Genomic DNA, 19,650 nt, shown 5'->3' with positions numbered 1-19,650 from the left:
ACGTTTCCCGAAATTTCAATGTAACTTTCAATGAAAGTACAGCTGATTGGCTGTTTCCCAAGCCGTGGCTCTGCTTGTAACCAATCAGATGGTACTGTGGGTGGGACAGTGCTGGGCACTGAGTAGTGACTGCAGACAGCAGAGCAGCTGCATAAGAGCTCCAACAACACAGTTTTAAATTTGTTTCTTATCGGCCGTTGGATAAAAAAAAAAAGGCAGTTGCCGATATGCTTCAAAATGCCAAATATCGGCCCAGCCGATAATCGGTCTATTAATAGATAAGAGGACAGTTTTTCTAACGAGCACAGAAAAGTTGTTAAATTAAGTAAATGATTGTTTTCTTTTTTCATCTTCAGCTATGATAAATATAGCTACAATGCTAACGTTATCCAATGCATATTCTATTGGTTCATAGAGCTAAATATTAGATTACATGTTTTTCCGGCAAATATGAAATAGAAGCAGTTTTGGGTAAATTACTTTAAAAAAGTAATAGAAGGTAATTGAATTAGTAACTAAATTACTCCTTCATGAATGTTATTAGTTAGGAAAGTAATTATTGTGTTAAGTTTTTTGAAAAAACTTTTAATTTCGCAAAAGAAGTCAGCTTTTAAGCAGGTTTTGCTCAGGGACATAATCTCCACATGTATTTTTTTTTGCCTTTATATCTATAACGTTGAAGAGGTGTCCTGAAAAATGCCAGATTTAACTCCACAGACCAGTCCGGACTCGCACAAATCAAATTTGCAGCTCCTGTCCTGATAGACCAGCCAACACTCCAGATTTATGAGGGATTGTTGTTATCATATGCCTATATGCTAAGGTGTTTTTTTCTCGATCTCAAACTACACCCCCTGTTGGGAATAGTCTGGGATTAACTTTTTTTCCCTCTCTCTTCTCCCAGTGTTGTTATTTTTTCATATCTATTGCAAAGGGGTGCTAGGTAGCTGGCGAGCTCCTAGGTTCATCCCATTTCTATGTTTCCCCATGTTTGTTTTTCTTATACCTCTTGAAAGGGATGTAACTGAGATTAAATTTCCCCTCGCGGATCAATAAAGTTTTCTGATTCTGACTCTGATTCTGATCCTCTCGCTTTTTAGCCCCATCTCCCTCTACCGATTAACCTTTTATTTTTAAGTCTGCTCCTGTCATCTCAAATATTTTTTCAAGTCAAAACAAGTCGACTACTCGTGCCTTATATTCAAACCTCAAAAAAGCGTCCACCCCTCTCCCTGGAGTTGGTTTGATCCAAAGACGCTGCATGAGATCCTCTCTGACTGCAGGTTACACAGACGCTCACAGGTAGCTGTGTGATAATTGTAGCTGAAAAGTTGACTTAAGCATCAGCTCTTTGTTAAAGACGTGTCAACATGATTGTTCCAATCATTACTTGTGTGTCTGACGCTCTTCCCCACATTTTATTTGCAGCTAGGTCGGATACATCAAAACACGCCTCATTTCACTGTCGGTAATGGTAATGGCGTTTTAACGTTTGAAATAGTAATTAATTAGATTACCCCTTACTGGTAAAAATAATGGTGTTAGTAACGCCATTACTTTTAACACTGTTATTACCAACACAAAATATAAATACCCCCCACAAAGCTATATTTATCATATATGACATTAGAAAAGATAATTGTTTATACTTACTTTCACAACTTTTCTTTGTGTGTTGAGATAACTAACCTCTTTTAACTTCCGTTGTGGCTGTAATTCCCTTATTTTGCGTTTGTGTTTCAGCCACCGTAACAAGCAGAGTCCTTACACTAAAACAGTGGATCAGACTTCCTTTGAGTCACACAGGGGTCACTCTCTTATCAACAGCAAGCAGGGACTATAAATGGTTTCCACAGCACACTCTGTCCTCCCCCTCCTCTGTCTTCCCTTTGTCCATGCTCCTCTCATTAAGACTCCTATCTTGCATTCAGCGCGGAGGAGCTCAGTGGTGTCCCTTGTTAACTAAGTTATCAGGTGGACTCCCCCCTTGGCTCCAGTGCGGACCAACCCTGCCAAGCCATAATGAAATAATTCACCAGGGGACTGTCTCCCGTTGGGAGGTTAAGGGGTCTCTCTGCATCAATTAACATTTGGTGGACTTGTGGAACAAGCCCTGCAAAGACTAATAGCCAGGCATGTGTGAAATCACCTCGCCCCGGCCGGCAGTCATGTGCATTGGTAAGTGAAAATGAGTTTTCAGGATTGGAAAAAGGGAACTGGCTCAGATGGAGAGGAGAAGGAGCGCATTGCCATGGATACTGAGGCAGCACCAGAAATCAATAATCTCAGGTGTTTTGAATAGGCCATTGTGTGATTTTTGAACCTTCTAGAGTAACAAATGTGTCTCGCTCCACCCACTTAACAAGCTGTAATGACTTTGGAGTCACTACAATGAGCAGCCAGACGCCCTCACCTGGTAGAAGTTGGGCCAGTAGGTGCTGATGGCGAGCTCCATCTGTCCCCAGGAGCGGGATGCTGGGCCCGACACGTTCCAAACAGGCATCCCCATGGGGCTGTTGTTCTCTTTGATGTAAACATTCAGGTGGCCCGGGTGGCTGTTGTCTCTGCCTCCAATGTAGTAGTGGAAGGTGACACAGTGGGTGTCGTTCTCCCGGAGCTGTGGCGTCAGGAGTAAGGCCTTCTGTCCTGCAAAGCGGCCTGACGTGTTTACCATCATGAAGGCTGAACCTGCAGAGAGGAGGGAAGTTAAGATGAATAAGAGGAGCCACTTTTATGCCTGTAACGGTCGTTATCATGATTTGTCAGACAAAAAACAACCAGCCTTTTACGAGGAGGCTGGAAAACATGAAACGAAGCTTCTGTGTCCAACCCCTTTTAAAACACGGACACAAAGATTTCAACTATAAAAGAAACAAACAATAAAAACAGGATAAAACGTTAAAGCAATAAAACATGAATACATTATAGATGCGAAGAAAAACAACAAACAACAACTATTCAGACACTAGGGATGTTAAAGATGTGCAGCATTACACCAATAGGAAGTGTTAGGTGGAGCTCAAAACTAAAGCATATCCTACATTTCAGTACATACAATGTGCTCACAGTTACAGGCTTGTTTTTTAACTCGGTGAACAAAGACACCGATACTAAAAAGCCTCGTTAAGAACAAAACAATTGCTGACTTTTGAAGCTAATTTGTTTGCTTATTCACAATTTGAAGACACATTTTTGACTGCTAATCCTGTTCAGGGCCACAGGTAGTTGGAGTCTATCCCAGCCGTCCACCCTGAACTGGTCGCCAGTCAATCACAGGGCTGTTTCATTACCCATTTATTTCGTAACAAAATAGGAGAGTTCTTTGCACATCTAATTTAGGAGATAGGTGCATAGGTGCAAAAAAGACTGTTTGGACAAGAAGGTGGACTCCCACACACTGTCTAACTTGCAAGAAAATCACTTATTTACAATGTTTTCGGTCTCAGACCTTCATCAGGCAAACTGTTCAATCAAAAGGTCAGGATGTCTTAATAAGAGGTGGCGATCGCACCTGTGGCCAATCATCATAATGACGTAATATCTACACCAGAAAAATAAATACACAGGGACAGGGACAACGAACACACATTTACTTCCTGACTAAGATAGTCATCATGGTAAAAGACTATTTAAAGCCTAAAAATAAGGCTAAAAAATTAAAACATCAATCACAAAATATGCCGTTTAGGGGGCGTTAAAGGTCCATAAGACAAGAAACATAAAACAATGTTTCTTGTCTTATGGACAGAGGTTAGTGGTGGTTAGGGATGGGTACCTTTCACATTTAAAAAGGATACAGTACTGATGCCTGGTACCTGGCAATTGCCATCGATTCTCAACAGTACCAATTTTAGGTGCTTTTTTGTGTTACTGTGGCAACAATATAAATTTGTTTTGTATTAAAATATCTTTTTTTTTTTCAATTTAACATATTTATTCTTCAGTATATTACCCTGCAATGCTGTGTTCATGTCCAGCATGGAAAATCTGCTACTCATCCACTCCCTCACAGTCACAAGGATGCATTGAGGTACCTAAACATTGTACCTTTTGATTTTACGTGAATTGGTACCTGGTACTTTTGACTGAATTTGGTCAGTACCTTTAAAAGTACTAATACAGTACCCATACCTAGTGGTGGTTCCCAAGGCTTGATCAGTCAAGAACCACAAGTTGAGCACGTTAGCATGATTGTATTAGCATTTTTTTTTAGAGCTTGTTGTACCACAAAACAAACTTTATACAACTTCATGAAGGGGTTTTTAAAGCTCTTTCACTTTAAAGAAGGGGTGCTTCTGTGCTTATTTAGGCTTTATTCTGGTGCCCCTGTAGTAGCCTTTCAAGATTTACATCTATTTTTCTCACACTGGTGTTGCTGTCTTTTTAAGACCTTGAACACAAATTGCCCAGCATTTTCAGAAACATACCCCTCCCCCCATTTGTTTTGTTGGTTTTACTTTCGTCCACTTACTTTTGATAAATGCAGCTCGACACATGTCAAACTCATATTTGGTAGAGTTTTCTAGATGTAAAACCTGTGTCAGCCAATCAGAATGAGCCTCTGTTATTCAACTGTGATGTTTGAGAACAAAAAACTTTGTTTACCAACGTATACGTGAACCATGAAATCAGTTTTACAAAATCGTCACTTTGACCAAACTTTTCAGAAAACATCATTTTTAGTAACATACAGCTGTCTTTTCATGTGGATGACAGGTCTAAACCTATAACATATACAGTTCCCATAAATACCTGGCTACATGTGGCTCCCAACTCCACAAACCCCCTTCCTTCTGATTGGCCAGCCCTTTTAGAGGCCATTTGGGGCCTAAGCTATTGGCCGACCTTGGTGTTTGAGGCCCACTTCTCCAAAAGGTCATGAAGCTGTTAGGACATCCTTATGTGGTGAGTTTGGTAATCTGCCCATAATAAGAATAAACAGCTAGCAGGATACCCCCTCTTTAAGTTATATGGGGGGCAGTTCTGCGGCTCTTTGATTAAAGAGTTTTTCTTTTTTTAGCATTGCATTCACACATTTAATCTCAGCTCGACATCCTTGAGGTGAAGCAAAATGACCAATCTATGTAATGTACGTTTGAAGCGAGGTGCCAAAGACTAACACCTGACTCCATGAGGACTGAAATACTTCTAGAAATGATGAAGTTAATAGAAATCTAAAGGTTACGCTGACGTATTTCAAACCTCGCAGCTTAACTTGGAACAGTTTGTTATTGTTATCAGCACAGTAGAAAGATCTGTGTGACAAGAAACAGATTATAAGCAGCAATCAGGTCCTGAGGTGTAGAAGTAACTAAATAAAAAGCCTGATCTTATAAGAGTACGCAGAGGGCAGGTAAATGACTGTGCAGAGACCTTTCCTATTAGCACAGCGAATTCCAGCGTTAATGAGAAAACGCTCTTATCTCTGGACTGATAGAAACACTCCAATCATTACCATTCATCAAAACAGAAGGAGGAAAAAAAGACTAATCCTACAAACGCTGGATATTTGAGAGGAGTGTTTTCCCCTCAGTGACAGCGAGGAGGGAAATTATGAGAAATCAATAAGTTAAAATCTATTTGCCAACCAAGCCCCATTTAGATTTTATCGCTTTGGTTCAATATTAAAGGTTAATCTAATTCGCTCCCCTCTTGCCAATAAAGCACAAGTGAGAATTATTATGTTGGCAAACTCTCAAGGAGATGCAGAACACATTCTATTTGTCATCATCCTATTTAGCTTGGCTTGGTAATGAGATGGCACAAATCGTAACAGCATTTGAGGCACAGCCAAAAAGGCTCTGTTTTATGTTGAAATACATCTTTTTCTGGAAGTGTGGTAATGACTGGAACACATTTTGCTTGGAGGTGAAACAAACAACCTGTTAGTACAAAAAAGAGAAGCTCCTCTCTCGTGTTTGTGAGGCGCTGGATGTGAATCATTGTCTGTAAATGCAGCATCCAGTGATTCACTCAGATACGGTGTTAAAAAAAGGATTAATAATGTCAGCTCGGCCCCTGAGTGTGTCAGCCGCTCACAAAAACCCTATTTGCTCCATCAATGACTCGAGCTTGCCCACTTGTTTTGTTGTGCTGCACTTGTAAGGCTCACCAATTCCATCTGTCTCCAGCCTCAGATAACGAGAGGGGGGTCTGTCATGTTTACACAATGAGAGGGAGAAGGAGGGAGGGAGGGAGCAGAGGAGCATGAGGAAGAGGAGGAGCAGGGAGTTGGGATGACATTGAGTCAGCCTCCTTAGCTTTGTTTGTCAGGTAGTAACAAGTTGTTGTCTCAAAGGGTCTGAACATGTTTTGGGGCACATTACTGGAGGGAGAGCTCTTTAAAGCTGCAGTGAGGAGTTTCTGGTTGGTTTTAAAGCTGGCTGAAATTAATACTGATGTCTCTTTAAGAGCTGGAAAAGCAAACAAGACCGTATGAGAGCTTGGATTCAATCCCTGGCTAACTGCTCAAGGCCTAACCTCACAGAGGGAACGACCTTGCAACTACATTATCCCCGCAAGATGAGATTTCCGATCAGAAAACATGACTAACACATGTGAAAAAAAAGATCTGAAAATCCAAAAGAGGAACCAATTTGTCCACAGGGGGCGCCAAAGTCAACAGAAAACTCAAGTTCCCAAGCAGCAACCTTCAGTTTTAAAATGTGACGCCAATGCAGAAGTGCTGTATACTGCAGTTCCTTGAGTGTCCACTAGAGGCTGGCATCAGAAAACACTAGTAACTGCATATACACCAATTCAAAAAAAGGTGAGTTCACAAGATTGTTGAATACGTTTACAGCCTACCTATTAGAAAAATCAGTTTGGGTCTGAAAAGCTCATTTCCCTGTCAGCACAAACCGTAAAAGGGTTAATTTTTCATAACTCAATATTAAACCTACAAGTTTGCCCATATAAGGGCAAAAAAAATAAAAATAAAAACTTACCCTTTTTAGTCTGCCCTTTAACTGAGTTTTACTTGTACTTATTTATCTATTTATTTAATTATATTTGGATCTTTGTCTTTTTAAAGTCATATAATCCTAACTTAAGTTCAATATATAATTATCTATTTTTATGCATCTTAACCGAATTATTCATCTCCTTATTAACTGCACTTTTACTTTCAGCTTTTTAATTTTGTATCTTAAAGTTTTAATTCTACATTGTTTCTTTTTTACTGCTTTAACCTTTTAATATTTTATTATCTTATTTGTTTCTTTTATCTCGGTTGTTTTATTTTCTTACCGAGTTCAACATTTTACTTTACCTTCAGTGTTTCCTCATGAAGGTCTCCAGATAACATTTCCACAGTTCCTCAGTTCATCTGCAGGGATTTTAATCAACTGTGTTCACCTTGTGCACTAGGGGTGTGGGTTGGTGGGTTAGAGGTGGAGAGTTGTCCACTTATGTGCACTTTTGTTGTTGTTGTTTGCGTTGCTTTGTTTTATTTTGATTTGTCAAGCACTTAGTGTTGCCACCATTGTGCATGAAAAGAGCTTTATAGACAAAGTTTTATTGATTGATGGTTGATTTTACTGACAGATGAGAACCTGTAGCTGTTAGCAACATGGCTAAAGTCCCGCATCTTTACCTCATCCAAACTCTAATAAAGCTAGGTGGTGTTTGGCATTTCCAATATGGCTTCCAACAACACTAGGCTTCAAAACTCTGTATTAGAAACAAATGAGTGATGTCACGGAGATGATGTCAATGTATCATACAGTCTATGGTCTTTTCCCCTTTCAGTTTTGTAATTAGGGATTGGTACCTTTCACATTTGAAACAATACAGTACCAATGTCCAGTACCTAGTAATCAGTATCGGTACTCTACGGTACCAATTTTTGGTACTTTTGTGTGTTGTTATGTGGTAATGAATATTAATATGTTTAATGATAAAATCTCAAAGTTTTTTAATTTAACACATTTATTCTTCAATATATAAACTTCTCCTACACTTCTACTCCCTCACAGTCACAAGGATACATTTAGGTACCTAAACATGGTACCTTTCGACTTTACGTGAATCTGTACTCGGGATTATGAACAGAATTTAGTCGGTCCCTATTAAACCACCTAATTCAATACCCATCCCTATTTACAATTCATTATTTTTTGAAGTTGTTAAACTTAGAAGGCATGGCTGACCTGATTGAAAGGTGGGCAATCTATTGCTGAAGGCCCGCTCTGTGACTGAACCCAATCAATCATCATCTGCATATTTTTTGATAAGTGCATCAGTGACTTTGGGGTCATTCAAAAGAATATATATTTCAAGGCCACCTTAGCAATTTCTTCCAGAGTTATGAAGCACTTCTAGTCTTTGTCACTTGGTGAAACTTGCTCAGTGGTTTTCACATGGCCTCAATGTGAAATAATAAAATGAAACTGTCTCCATAACAACAGAGAACCTTCCATATTTAGATCACATGATGATAACTCAAGTTATTGCCATGTCAACAAAGAAAGTCAAACATCACATGAATTCGGAAACAACTGAGCAAGCTCCATCTGCTAAAGAGGACAGTGACATCCAGACTGTAAACTGTTGTAAATGATGGAGGCTGTGACAGCTCCACAAAAGTGAAGCAAAAACATCCAGAGTTTCCCTTACTTTACAAACAGAACATAAAACACAACCAAGAATCTTTCCCTAAGCATAATTTTTTTGTTACATTTTATCTCTAGTGCTAATGAATGCTTGTTTATTTCCAAGTGTTGCTTTAAAAGCATTGTGAGGACTGTCCATTCAATGTTGATTGCAGCGACACCAGTTTCCCAAGAAGCAACTGTTGCCAAGGTGTGCATTTGGATCTTCTGTTTAACTCTACTTTTCTTTGTCCAATATGTTTTTTTCCCAGGATGCAAAGTGACAAGTAATGTATATATTTGTAGTTAAGTTAAGTGATTGTTTAAAACTGAGTAGTGTCATCAAAGGGCTACGGAAATACCAGGGATACTGAGGAAAAGCATTCAGAGTAAACCAAATTTCAGCGCTAATAATCTAATTTCAAACCATAGATTATGAACAGGAAAATATATAGAAGTGAGACTAGCTCAAGATCTCTTAGACGGTGTCTTTAAACCGTTATTTAGTGCTCCAAATGCTCCATCTATGTACGTCCTACACCTGACCTTGCAGTGCAGCTACATGTTTTTGTGCTTCCTTCTTTATTGTTGAAGTGTGAGTACATTGAACAGAGTCTGTGTTAGTTTCTCTCGGTGTTTACTGTAAATACAGACGCCTTCTTCAAACTGTGATTGTCTCTTTAGGATTGTGACTGACCTTGTGATATAGATGTTCCCGCACAGCGTGATTCTTTCTGAGTTCTTTAATGTACCGTTCACTCTCTTCAGTCGAAGGCTGAGGCTAATTATTTGGTAAAAGTAAAGTGAGGCGCATGCAGAAGGGAGAGGAGAGGAGTCAACTTTCAGCCTGTCTCAGGTGCAGCTATACGAGGGCTTTGGGGTCTCTTTAATGACATTCAGCCATCTGCTCAGGTGTCCAGAACATTTGTGTTCCTCCCTTTGAGGCATTAGCAAACCTTGGTGTGATACAAAGCAGCGCTAACGATCATCTGATGTGTTGTTTAGTTTTAGCTCCTGTTCAAAGATGTTCTCCTCTATGATTCAGACAGGCGGCTTACTTTGGCGTGACACAGGAGATTCATACACTGCTCAGCTTTTTGTTTCTAATTAGAAACGAAGGATCAGATCCCTCAAGCTGCATTTTTTACAACTCGAGTAACGAGTCACCTCTTCTTCAGCCCGGTGTGATTGTTTCCTTGAATCCCACAAATACAACATCCGTCTTCCAGGCTGTCACCAAATCTGAGGCCTACAAATCAGCCTGATAAGGGTCAGTGAACCCGAACACAACAAGAGGAAAAAGTCTTTGGTTCCCTCATTACTGACCACCGTAAAACAAGAGATGACAGCGTTTCAGAGTGACGGCGCGCCGCTTCATCGCGCTGCCATCGTCACTGCTTAAGAGACGTGAAGAAGATGACGGGAAAACATCGATTGTCATTCCGTTTCTGTGCTCCCAGAGCCTAATGACCACATAGTCTGCAGGACCTGCTGCACCATGACAAGCTAATTAGCCAGCGAGACTAAGAGCAAATTATAATGACACTGTGTTAGTGCTACGCTAATGTGCAAGTGATGCACAAGGGTGTTTTCTCCCCCTCTCCTCCACTTTCTCTATCTCTTTCGCCTTAACAATGGCGTGTTGAAGACCAATTAAAAATACAGAGCTCTCAAGGCCTGTCTCTGCAACTCTGTAAAGGCCAGGGCTCGGCTATTGTCTGAGGTATTCAGAGGAACAGATTTATTATTATTCCAATGTAGGCCACCTTCACCTTCCATTACAATGATGGCTGAACATGGAGAACATGGAGACTGGTAATGAAAAATGAATTAGCAGAAGATGAAGTGTTCCTGCTGCAGATGCCACATACATTCCTGTTACTGTTCTCCAGGAACCAAGGGCAGACAGCTGACATGGGAAAGGCAAAGTGTCATTTTTGTTGAATATTTTAAAGAGGACTAACAAGAGGGAGTCTGGACAGGAAGTGACAGCCAGACCAAGTTAAGAATACAACATTTATTAGACCATTCATTGTCGAATGCTTTGATAAGAGGCTGTTACAAAGAGGATTCATGTTTAATTGTGGCCACAATAATCTCTCGGACAAATCATAATTAACTTCTTCTGTCATGTGTTTAAGCTCCAGCTTCACATGTCAAAGTGTGTTCAAAGGTCTCAGCTGCAGCCTGGAAGTAAATAAAGGAAGGATTGTTTTTTTTGTTTCCACAGTTTTCTGATAAATTTAAATCTGATAAATTGGCTCAAGAGATCAAAGTCAGCTCATAGGGTTTCAGACGTCGCTTGTGAATAGGTCTTTGAATTTGGATTTAGAAAGTCATGAGTCCCAGAGACCTCTGTCAAGCACTTTTTAAAACCAACGTGCAGCAGCCATTGCTTAAGTCTTTGACCTGACTGTTTACTGTCTCCTAGAATTATGGGTAATGTAGGCTATAGAATTTGACAAAGTGAAATGCATTGATTGAAAATATCAAATACTGTGTGGTAAACCATCAACTCATTCACTACTCTATCCCAGTGTGTAGAGATGGGAACCAAATTAGGTACTTTTATAGGCACTGACTGAATTGTGCCTGTAATAGAGCGGTACCTAAACACATCCTGTGAGGGAGTGGAAGAGTAGGCGTTTTTCCATACAAAACTTTGAGATTTTATTATTGAACAAATGTATCTTTATTACCGCATAAACACACACAAAAGTACCAAAAATTGGTATTGTTGAGCACCGATACCAATTGCCAGGCACTGTGTCGTTTTGTGAGAGGTATCCATCCCTTCCAGTCAGGCGCTACTTCCTGTTTCAGTTTTAAATAAGCTTATAAATGTTATAATCTGACACGGTGGTTGAATGAATGTCTCACTCAAAAAACATGGGGTCTATTTCATACCCAGCTGGGCAGCACCCTATAGAGGGGCTAACAATATAATAGTTAAAAAAAGATTACAACACACGAGGCCTTAAAGCTATGGTCTACGATCTGAAACCCAGTTTGGCTGATGAGAAACATTTGAAAAAACGCACCAGTCATACTTTTCTCCAATATTCAATCCCTGTTGGCACCTGTATCGCTCATAATTCTTCCTAGCTTCAGCCTTTTCCTTGAAACTTTGTCATTTTCTTTCCTTCCCCGTGGAGGATAACAGTAACAGCTTCCTGGTTTCGGTCTTCTCTGGCTCCATGACGCTTCAGTAGCTGAGCAGCTAGCTGACGTGAGAGGGGTAGTGGGGAAAGACGAGGCGGGACCATGTGGTCAGGGGGGACGGGGGATTGGATGGACTCAAGCACAAATCCAAAATCAGCAGAACAGCGGTGCGGATTGGTCAATTATCATGTCGTTTTGCAGCTGATGTACTGAATGGATTTTTTTTGTTCTTTTTGCTTTTTAGATTGCATAGATCAGACCATTGGACCATAACGGCCTCATATCTGGTGTTATTAATAATTACCAAGCTTCCAAATCGTAGACAATAGCTTTAACTCTGTGTATGATAAAGAAAAGTTCATATACTCAGATAAAACTGCAGCAACAGCTGCATATCCTCTAAACTCCACACAATTGTTTGTAATCTTAAACCACAACTGAACCAAAACCTGAAATGAGCCAAATTGGTAGGGTCTAACTTAGTACTTAACACTCATACAAAATACTCCAATAATATCAATATTTTTTGGGGAGGGGGGAAAAACTTTTGATCCACAATGTTTTTATTTATATTTATTCCTCAGACATATGCCTGTCTTCGTTATTCGTAAGAAACCGCCTGACCTTGAAGTGTTTTCAACCCAGAGAAAGATTTTCCTGCAAATGTAAACTCACATACGATCATATTAAAATGGTCATGAAGCCTCCTAATGAACAGACTCTTTTATGGCATAATGAGCCATATGGATGAAATGGACTTTCTCCAAGTGAAGACGTCCATTTAGGTTCTTCTCATGGGAAAAGCAGTGAGAAGTCCGTCCAATGACAAGTTCCCGCAGCTAAAGAAGACGTAAACAAACAAGCAATGTACTCATCCAATGAAACAGTTATCAATGAATAAATAACAAGGTGGACATTCAGAACTGACTAAAACCCTGAAAGAGTGAGTTGAGAGAGGTGTCAGGCTAAACTCATTTAACCTTTTCGAAATCTTATGAAGTGTTTTTGTTTTGTTTTGAGTAAAATTGTTTTGTTACACTTGATATGAGCCACATTTACCCGACAAGGAAAATTTGCTTGAAACTGGGATATGGTCTTAATACAAGTAACTTTTCTCTTGTTCCATTTGCAGATTTTTTTTACTTGCTAGAAGAAATTCAGACCTCATTTTTCTCTTTAAATAACTTGAAACAAAACATTTTTCTGGACTGCTCAGGTGAATGTGGCTCATATTAAGTCTAGAAAGACATTTTCACTGAAAATTAGGTGTGGTAGAAAAAAGCGAAATGCGATATACTGGGATTTTTTTTTGTTTGACAATATCAAAATTTGGTGGTCTTTGTCAAAAAAATGATTTTTATTTTTTTTAACAAATTTTTGTTTATAAACTGGATTGGAACTGCATTTTATGGGAAAATATGGCTCCTAATTTAGTCGGTACACATTATCATCATCATCATTTAACTTTTTCACATGGTCTGGTGTTAAAAAGCAAACTAAAAATCACAAAAATCGTAAATATCAAAGAATCGCAAAGTAAATTAAATGGTAATAGAACAGGGGTGGCCAACCAGTCAGGGACCAAGAGCCACAAAAATTACTGTGGTACTACGGAAAGCCATGTCACCCACGTGGTCTTACAAACGCACTTCCTCTCACACATAAACAAAATGACATAAAATGAAAATCAATACATTTCAAATTTTCAAAGTGAGGTTTGTGTTTGTGTGTTTAAATTTGTATGAGAGAAGAGAAACTGAAACTTAAGTATCAATCCCAACTGATCCCAATGTTGGCATCCACATATATATATATATAGTTTAGATTGATTGGCACACCACTACTCATAACTATGTATATATTTTTATGAATGGATCGAAGAGCCACACACTGAAAGGCAAAGGGCCACATGCGGCTCGCAAGCCACAGGTTGGACACCCCTGTAATAGAATCACGAGAATGGAATATCATTCCAGCCCAAACGAAAAAAAAGACAAAAACACTTGATAAGATGTCAGTTTTTTGCAGTTTGTTCTCTGAATGTGTCCTCGTTTGAGAGTGATGACACTTCTCTAAAAAGATCAACCACCCTCAGATATACTCATCAAACCTTTCTTTCACACTTTACTGTATGAGTAACCCCCTGCAGCAGGATAAATACGTGAGATTTCTTCATCGTCCCCTTGTTTCCTCTCTTAAAAAGCAGGATTTTTTCCTCTCTGATGTATTTTATCTCCGTCAAACAGGGACCTGTCTTATCCTACCCATCAAAGCCTATAGGTTGAAAGTATTTAGATTAATTATGAGTTGAGTGATGGTCTGAGCAGAGAGTATAATTTGCAGTAATGACTAGCGCTCATTATTTCTCCTCCATTCAGGTCCTGAACTCTGTGAAAATCATTATGTGGGGGGAAATCAGAATGAAGGGGCGCTCTTTAAACCCAAACCCTCCAGGTCTCATTTGCTAATAAAATTCACAGAGGTCACCGCCGCAGAAAAGCACGGCCGCCGCTTCGGAAATGTCAATGAAGACAGGGCTATTCTCACTGTCTGCCACCAATCAAAAATGCTCTCGCTGTGAGCAGCCGTGGCCTCCACTCAATTTTTCCAGAACTTTCCCTGCGTCCTTTGAAACATGAAAGGGGGTCTGATAAAGTAACAGTGGATAAGTTTTGGGCTCTGCCAGGTTTTCTTTGACGGTGTCAAACAGGTTCACCCAGAAGCATCCATCATGCCGAACACGACTCGGCTCGGGTGGAGCGCCTGACCCTGATTATGCTCCATGACTGCATCCTTTGTTGCTGCGTGTCAATCAGCGGCAATCCTCAATGGCTTAATGTGTCATCTTTCTGGTGCTCTGCTGCAATAAATGGCTCGTATAATGGCTGATAAAAACCCATTACACAACGCAGAGTGCTCACGTGTGTCACCTCGCTGCATCATTAGCCTTAATTGTACATACACACGCTAATAAGAACAGACGCCATGCAAATATGTCCTCCATCATGATGGTACAGTGTGCTGTCGTAATCCTGTTTGTCATAATGATATCTGATATCCTGTTTGCTCACACAGACGCCCACTTCCTAACCCCCACCAACTCGCTGAATTGAAAATCGCAGTCTGTCATTCCCAGGAATTAATTTACGAATTGATCAGACGCCGTAATTTGCTGTTCTGTTTCGTCCCCTAATCATATAATGGGCTCTCTCCTTAACCTCGCAACCTTGCCAACGCCGTGCGAGGTGTGATTTCCACACAAAGTTGTGAATGGCTCAGAAGTAATTAGCTTATTTTCGCAGGATGGCGCCCCCTCCTCCTCCTCCTCCTCCTCTTCCTTCTCGCTCCTCAACAGCAAATCCCATCTTTCACTGATGTGATTTAAATTCTGATTAAATTTCTGACGTCCTTCAGTCAGTGGGTGTTTTCTTCCCCTCCTCTTTCATATTTTAAGTGGCTCTCCTTCTCATTCATTTGGACGTCTTGTAAACAACGCCGCTCATCCAGGTAAGGCGAGGAGGCTTTGTCAATGCATTACCTTGCGACTGAAACCCAAAAAAAGGTGAAGAGGGTTTTATTTTATGTTTTTTTTTTAAGGATCCGAGTTTCCTAAAAGCACATCCCTCTGGGGTTAAGAGTCAGCTGCATTTGCATGAAGGTATTATGAAGAGGGAATAAAAGCAGATCACCGTTACTCCTCGAAAACCTCATTCTGCCAATCCTTCGCTATTGTTGAGGTGTCATCGTCTACCAAGGGCGTGCTTTCAAAACAAAGACACAAAAACATTCAATTTCTCTCCTGAAATATATTTAGCACGGACGTTAAGAATGCAACAATAAGTCATTTAGCCGGAGCTGCGTTTGCTATTGTGCTCAGCATAATACAAAAACCCTAATTAATCTCAGTTAAGGGACCTTCTTCCTCCTCCTCCTGCTGCTATTATTCCCCACAACGAGTCTCAAGGGAGAGTCAGGGAGCAGCAGCCAACATCCATGACACCATCAGAGGAGTGGCAGTCTTTTGCAGCAGCTGGGGCTCACTAAAAACTGCCTCCTTCTCGGTGGCATCTGGACTTCCCTGCTAGCATCACTCTGCAAACTCGCTCCAGTCTGCATCATCCATTAGTGTGAGACGGCAGCAACATGTTGGAGAGCTTCAGAAAACAAAGGGAAGGGCTGAATCTGTTTTTAAGAGATGATATAAAAGTCTCAAGCGTGGTGAATTTCCCTCCTCATCATACGCCAACATTGGAGTCTGACAGAAGTGCGTCCAGCTCTGTCCTCCAGGGCGGTGTGAGTGTCGTCTTGGCCGGGCTGGTTTTAGCATCCTTGTCCAGGACAGATGAGGCTCCTCTGTAATAACGAGACTGACAGTGACAGGTCTGCCGGGGGTTCCTCCGCTTGGCTCGAGTGAGGGAACACACAGGGGAGTGCCCGCGCAGACATCCAGAGACTCAGAGCTGGGCTGAGCCTCCACGAAGGAGCCAAAGCATGCAATCAGAGCCGAGCGGCGGAGTAAATAAGACTACTCTCCATCCAGACGTAGCAATTAGGTCGGGAGCGGAGAGTCGTAAACAACCCAGAGTTTCAGACTTGTTTTTCCTTTTTTTCCCAGTTTTGGTACTCTTTTATTAACGTGATAGGCTGTAATCGAACGGTTTGGTCCCTGGTTGCAATTTGAGCGTTTGGGGATGAGACTCCAAATTCTGCATAGGGCCTCTCATGAGTGTGTGCTTTGCTCTTGTCAGAATGACACCTCACTTTAATCCAGGACTCAAACACAAGTTAGGGGAAGATTAAGGCCAAAACGATGTCAAAAATGAAAGATTTTAGCATTTTATGGCCAGTCTGTAAAGTCTGTAAACTGTAGGAACCAAGAGGACCAATATCTGGAGGTTTCCTGATTCATTTTATGTTCTCACAAGTGACTGAAGGTAGGTCAGTTTGACACCTGGAGTCTTCTACCACAGAGCCATGCTGCTGTAGTTTGTGCAGATTGCGAAACATCCTGAAAAATTCAAGGTCTTCCTGAAAAATTATCATCATCTGGATTGTATCATATGTTGCTCCTGAACTTGTAAATGATATTAAGCATTAATGAAGCCTAAACAGATGTATGAGTCCCCCCCACCCCATGCCATGAATGATTCTGGATCATGTTTGCATCCAGTTTCCTCTTTGCAAGATCCAGTTTAAACCTGAATCCCGGATGCAGCCACCAAATGTGTTCACAGACAGTCGGTGTGTTCAGGGGCAATGCCTGGGATTTTGGGCCCCGATGAAATGAAATATTGCTTGGCCCCCCTTGTATGATCTTATGAGGGGTCTTTCTGGGACCCTGTCAATGATGGGCCCCAAGAATCCTTCCCTTTCCCCGCTTTTCGGTACCAGTGTGTGCATTTACATGCAGCTTCAAAAAAGGGACTATGTGCTTAGCTAGCCTGAGATCAGACTATTAAAATATGTGTAAACAGCTTAGTTGGACCAAGATCAGACCAAGTACAGCTTGATTGACACACCTAGATAATTTAATTGCTAACAGACTGTGGTTCGACTCGGCAGGACTCGGCAGCTCTCAGTACGCCTCGGCGTTCAGCCAGAAGAGGAAGTAGATATCCCTGATGAATAGGGTCGCTGCACATGTTCAGTTTACGGCCCCAACACAGCAAAGAAAAACTGAGACATGTATAAAAATAAAAACATAAAGAGCTGCTGTTTCCACTTCAGGTAAATTGAAACTAGTTTGATACGCTCGCAGCTTCACTTATCATAAAAGGACACAGCGCCACCTATAGAAGTGGAGTGAGACACCACTTTTCTCTGGCTTTTAACACACAGTAATCATCAATTTTATTTATCTATTTTATATTATTGCTCATTTTCGTCCCTTTTAGTTATGTTTTATTTTTTTTATATTTTTAAATTATTTTTGTATTTTACATGTAGTCTTCTTTTGTCTTGTGTTAGCTACCATGTATTTCATTTTATTATTACTTTTTTTTTTTTTTTTTTTTTTGTACAGCACTCTGGCCAACATGGTCTGTGTTTAAAATGCTAAACAAGTAAAACTGAATTAGATTGGAATGGATGTAAACACACTGAGTGACTCTGATGCAGTGACTTCCACTACAGAGCCATGTCTCTCTTCAATGAATATCACTGCCACCCAGTATACAGTGGTGGCCAAAACTGTTACAAAACCACACAGGTCTGAAAATGTTAACTTTTTTTACTGCCTTCAAATCCTGATCCTGTAACATGCAGATTGTTGCTCTGAACTCAACAAATATCAGATGAAGTGAGTTCTTCTGTTTTTATCTTCTTCGAACTTCAATGTTTGGTTTATCCACCTTTTTGCAGAAGTTACAGCAGCTCATGTCTCTGGTATACTGTCGATCAGATTTCACTGGATGAGGCTGAGGTCCAGTCCATAAGGAGATTGTCTAAATCTCCTTATGATGGCTATATTCTATGCTACATAGAGCACAGTGATGGCTTCATAGATGTTTCATTTGTTTTGGGGGGGATTTGACAGCCAATTCAACAAAAAACCTGAAATTTCTCAAATTTTCTAAGTGTTCTAATAATTATTGGAACCACTGTAAGTTTTTGACCTTGTCATTTCTGCTTCAAGAGTTCTTCAAATTTTCTCCATCTTTTAATGATAAGAAGGTAAAGTAGGTGATGAAATCCACTTATTCTTCAAAATTTGACCCCAAAGATTTTCTGAAATTGCTGAAATAATTGTCCCTGATAAGGCAGTAAACCTAATTCTGTCTGTCTGTGGAGTTTGAACGAGCGACGAGTCACGATTTTCAAATATTCATTCGTTTATAAGGAATCAAATAGAACATGTGGCTACTTTTCTGCTTTTGAAATATATTTTCTCTTTATTTTTATGAGGCAGTACAGAGTTTTCTGACTGCAAATTAAAAGAGGAAGAAGATGAAAGCATTAATGCCAGGTTTCAGTAAAACTGGTGTGGTTCTGTATTTCATAACCAGAGAAAACCGAGGTGACAGTGGGTTGTCAAAAGGTTCGGTTTGCAAGGTCAAACTATGGCGGCATTATACTGCCAAAATTCAAGATCATATATGAGATTTCAATTTGACATTTGTTGTCTGTAGAGGACGGCCCACTACGCTCTGCTTGTGAAAGACGCCTGGTGCTCCCAGCCCAGCATGGCTCCAAATCTCTAGCCAGACTCTTCTCCTCTGTTGTTCCCAAATGGTGGAATGCATTACCTAACTCTATACGATCCACAGAGTCACTTTCTCCTTCAAGAGATTTCTGAAGACTCATCTGTTCAGGGCACACTTAGACCCTTAATCTGAGCCTTCTCCTCTTTGTCCACAGGGGGAGAATAAGTCAGAAGGTCTCAGACCCAGCTCTTAGTGAATTTTCAGCAGTAAATACTGAATGTTGTTGAAGGTTGAAGTGTATTGTTGCAGCAATTAGAGCCGAATAACTTGTAGCATTGTTGTTGCACTAACTTCGTTTTTCCTACTGTCTAAATTCTTGCTTGTGTTGTACGTCACTCTGGACAAACGTGTCTGCTAAATTAGTGGTCCCCAACCCCTGGGCCGTAGACCTGTATCAGTCCGTGGGTCAATTGGTACTGGGTTGCACATAAAAAATACTCAACCTAAAATGTTTCAGTTTGATTTATCTGAACGAAGTTTTATTTCAAAAAATGACCAGAATCTCGGACAAAAAACGGACAAAAAACAAACATCTTTGGAATGTTTCTTTAAGCAGGGTAAAAGAGCCAGTGAGGAGACATAAGAAGAGCCAGTATGTGAAAATTGTCTGACATTAAACCGGTCTATGGTGCAAAAAAGGTTGGGGACCACTGTGCTAAATGAAACTGTAGAGCTGTAGAGTAAGCAGGAGAACG

The 19,650-nt window shown here is 40.4% G+C and overlaps 1 protein-coding gene across 6 annotated transcripts in view; it reads right to left on the bottom strand.

Annotated features, from left to right (window-relative positions):
• Positions 1–19,650, bottom strand: part of LOC141803899 (receptor-type tyrosine-protein phosphatase mu) — a 251,406-nt gene that overhangs the window by 163,592 nt on the left and 68,164 nt on the right. For all 6 annotated transcript variants that reach the window (XM_074687966.1, XM_074687965.1, XM_074687967.1 and 3 more), the window contains exon 3: positions 2,414–2,688. In XM_074687966.1, the coding sequence (XP_074544067.1) occupies positions 2,414–2,688 (275 nt within the window). The remainder of the gene's footprint in view (positions 1–2,413; positions 2,689–19,650) is intronic.

The sequence above is a fragment of the Halichoeres trimaculatus genome, unplaced genomic scaffold, assembly GCF_033239565.1.
Source record: "Halichoeres trimaculatus isolate MK-OKI-2021-1 unplaced genomic scaffold, fHalTri1.1 fHalTri1_scaffold_15, whole genome shotgun sequence".
Lineage (NCBI taxonomy): Eukaryota > Metazoa > Chordata > Actinopteri > Labriformes > Labridae > Halichoeres > Halichoeres trimaculatus.
Note: the sequence above shows the minus strand (reverse complement) of the source record. Positions and strands in the feature narration are given on the sequence as shown.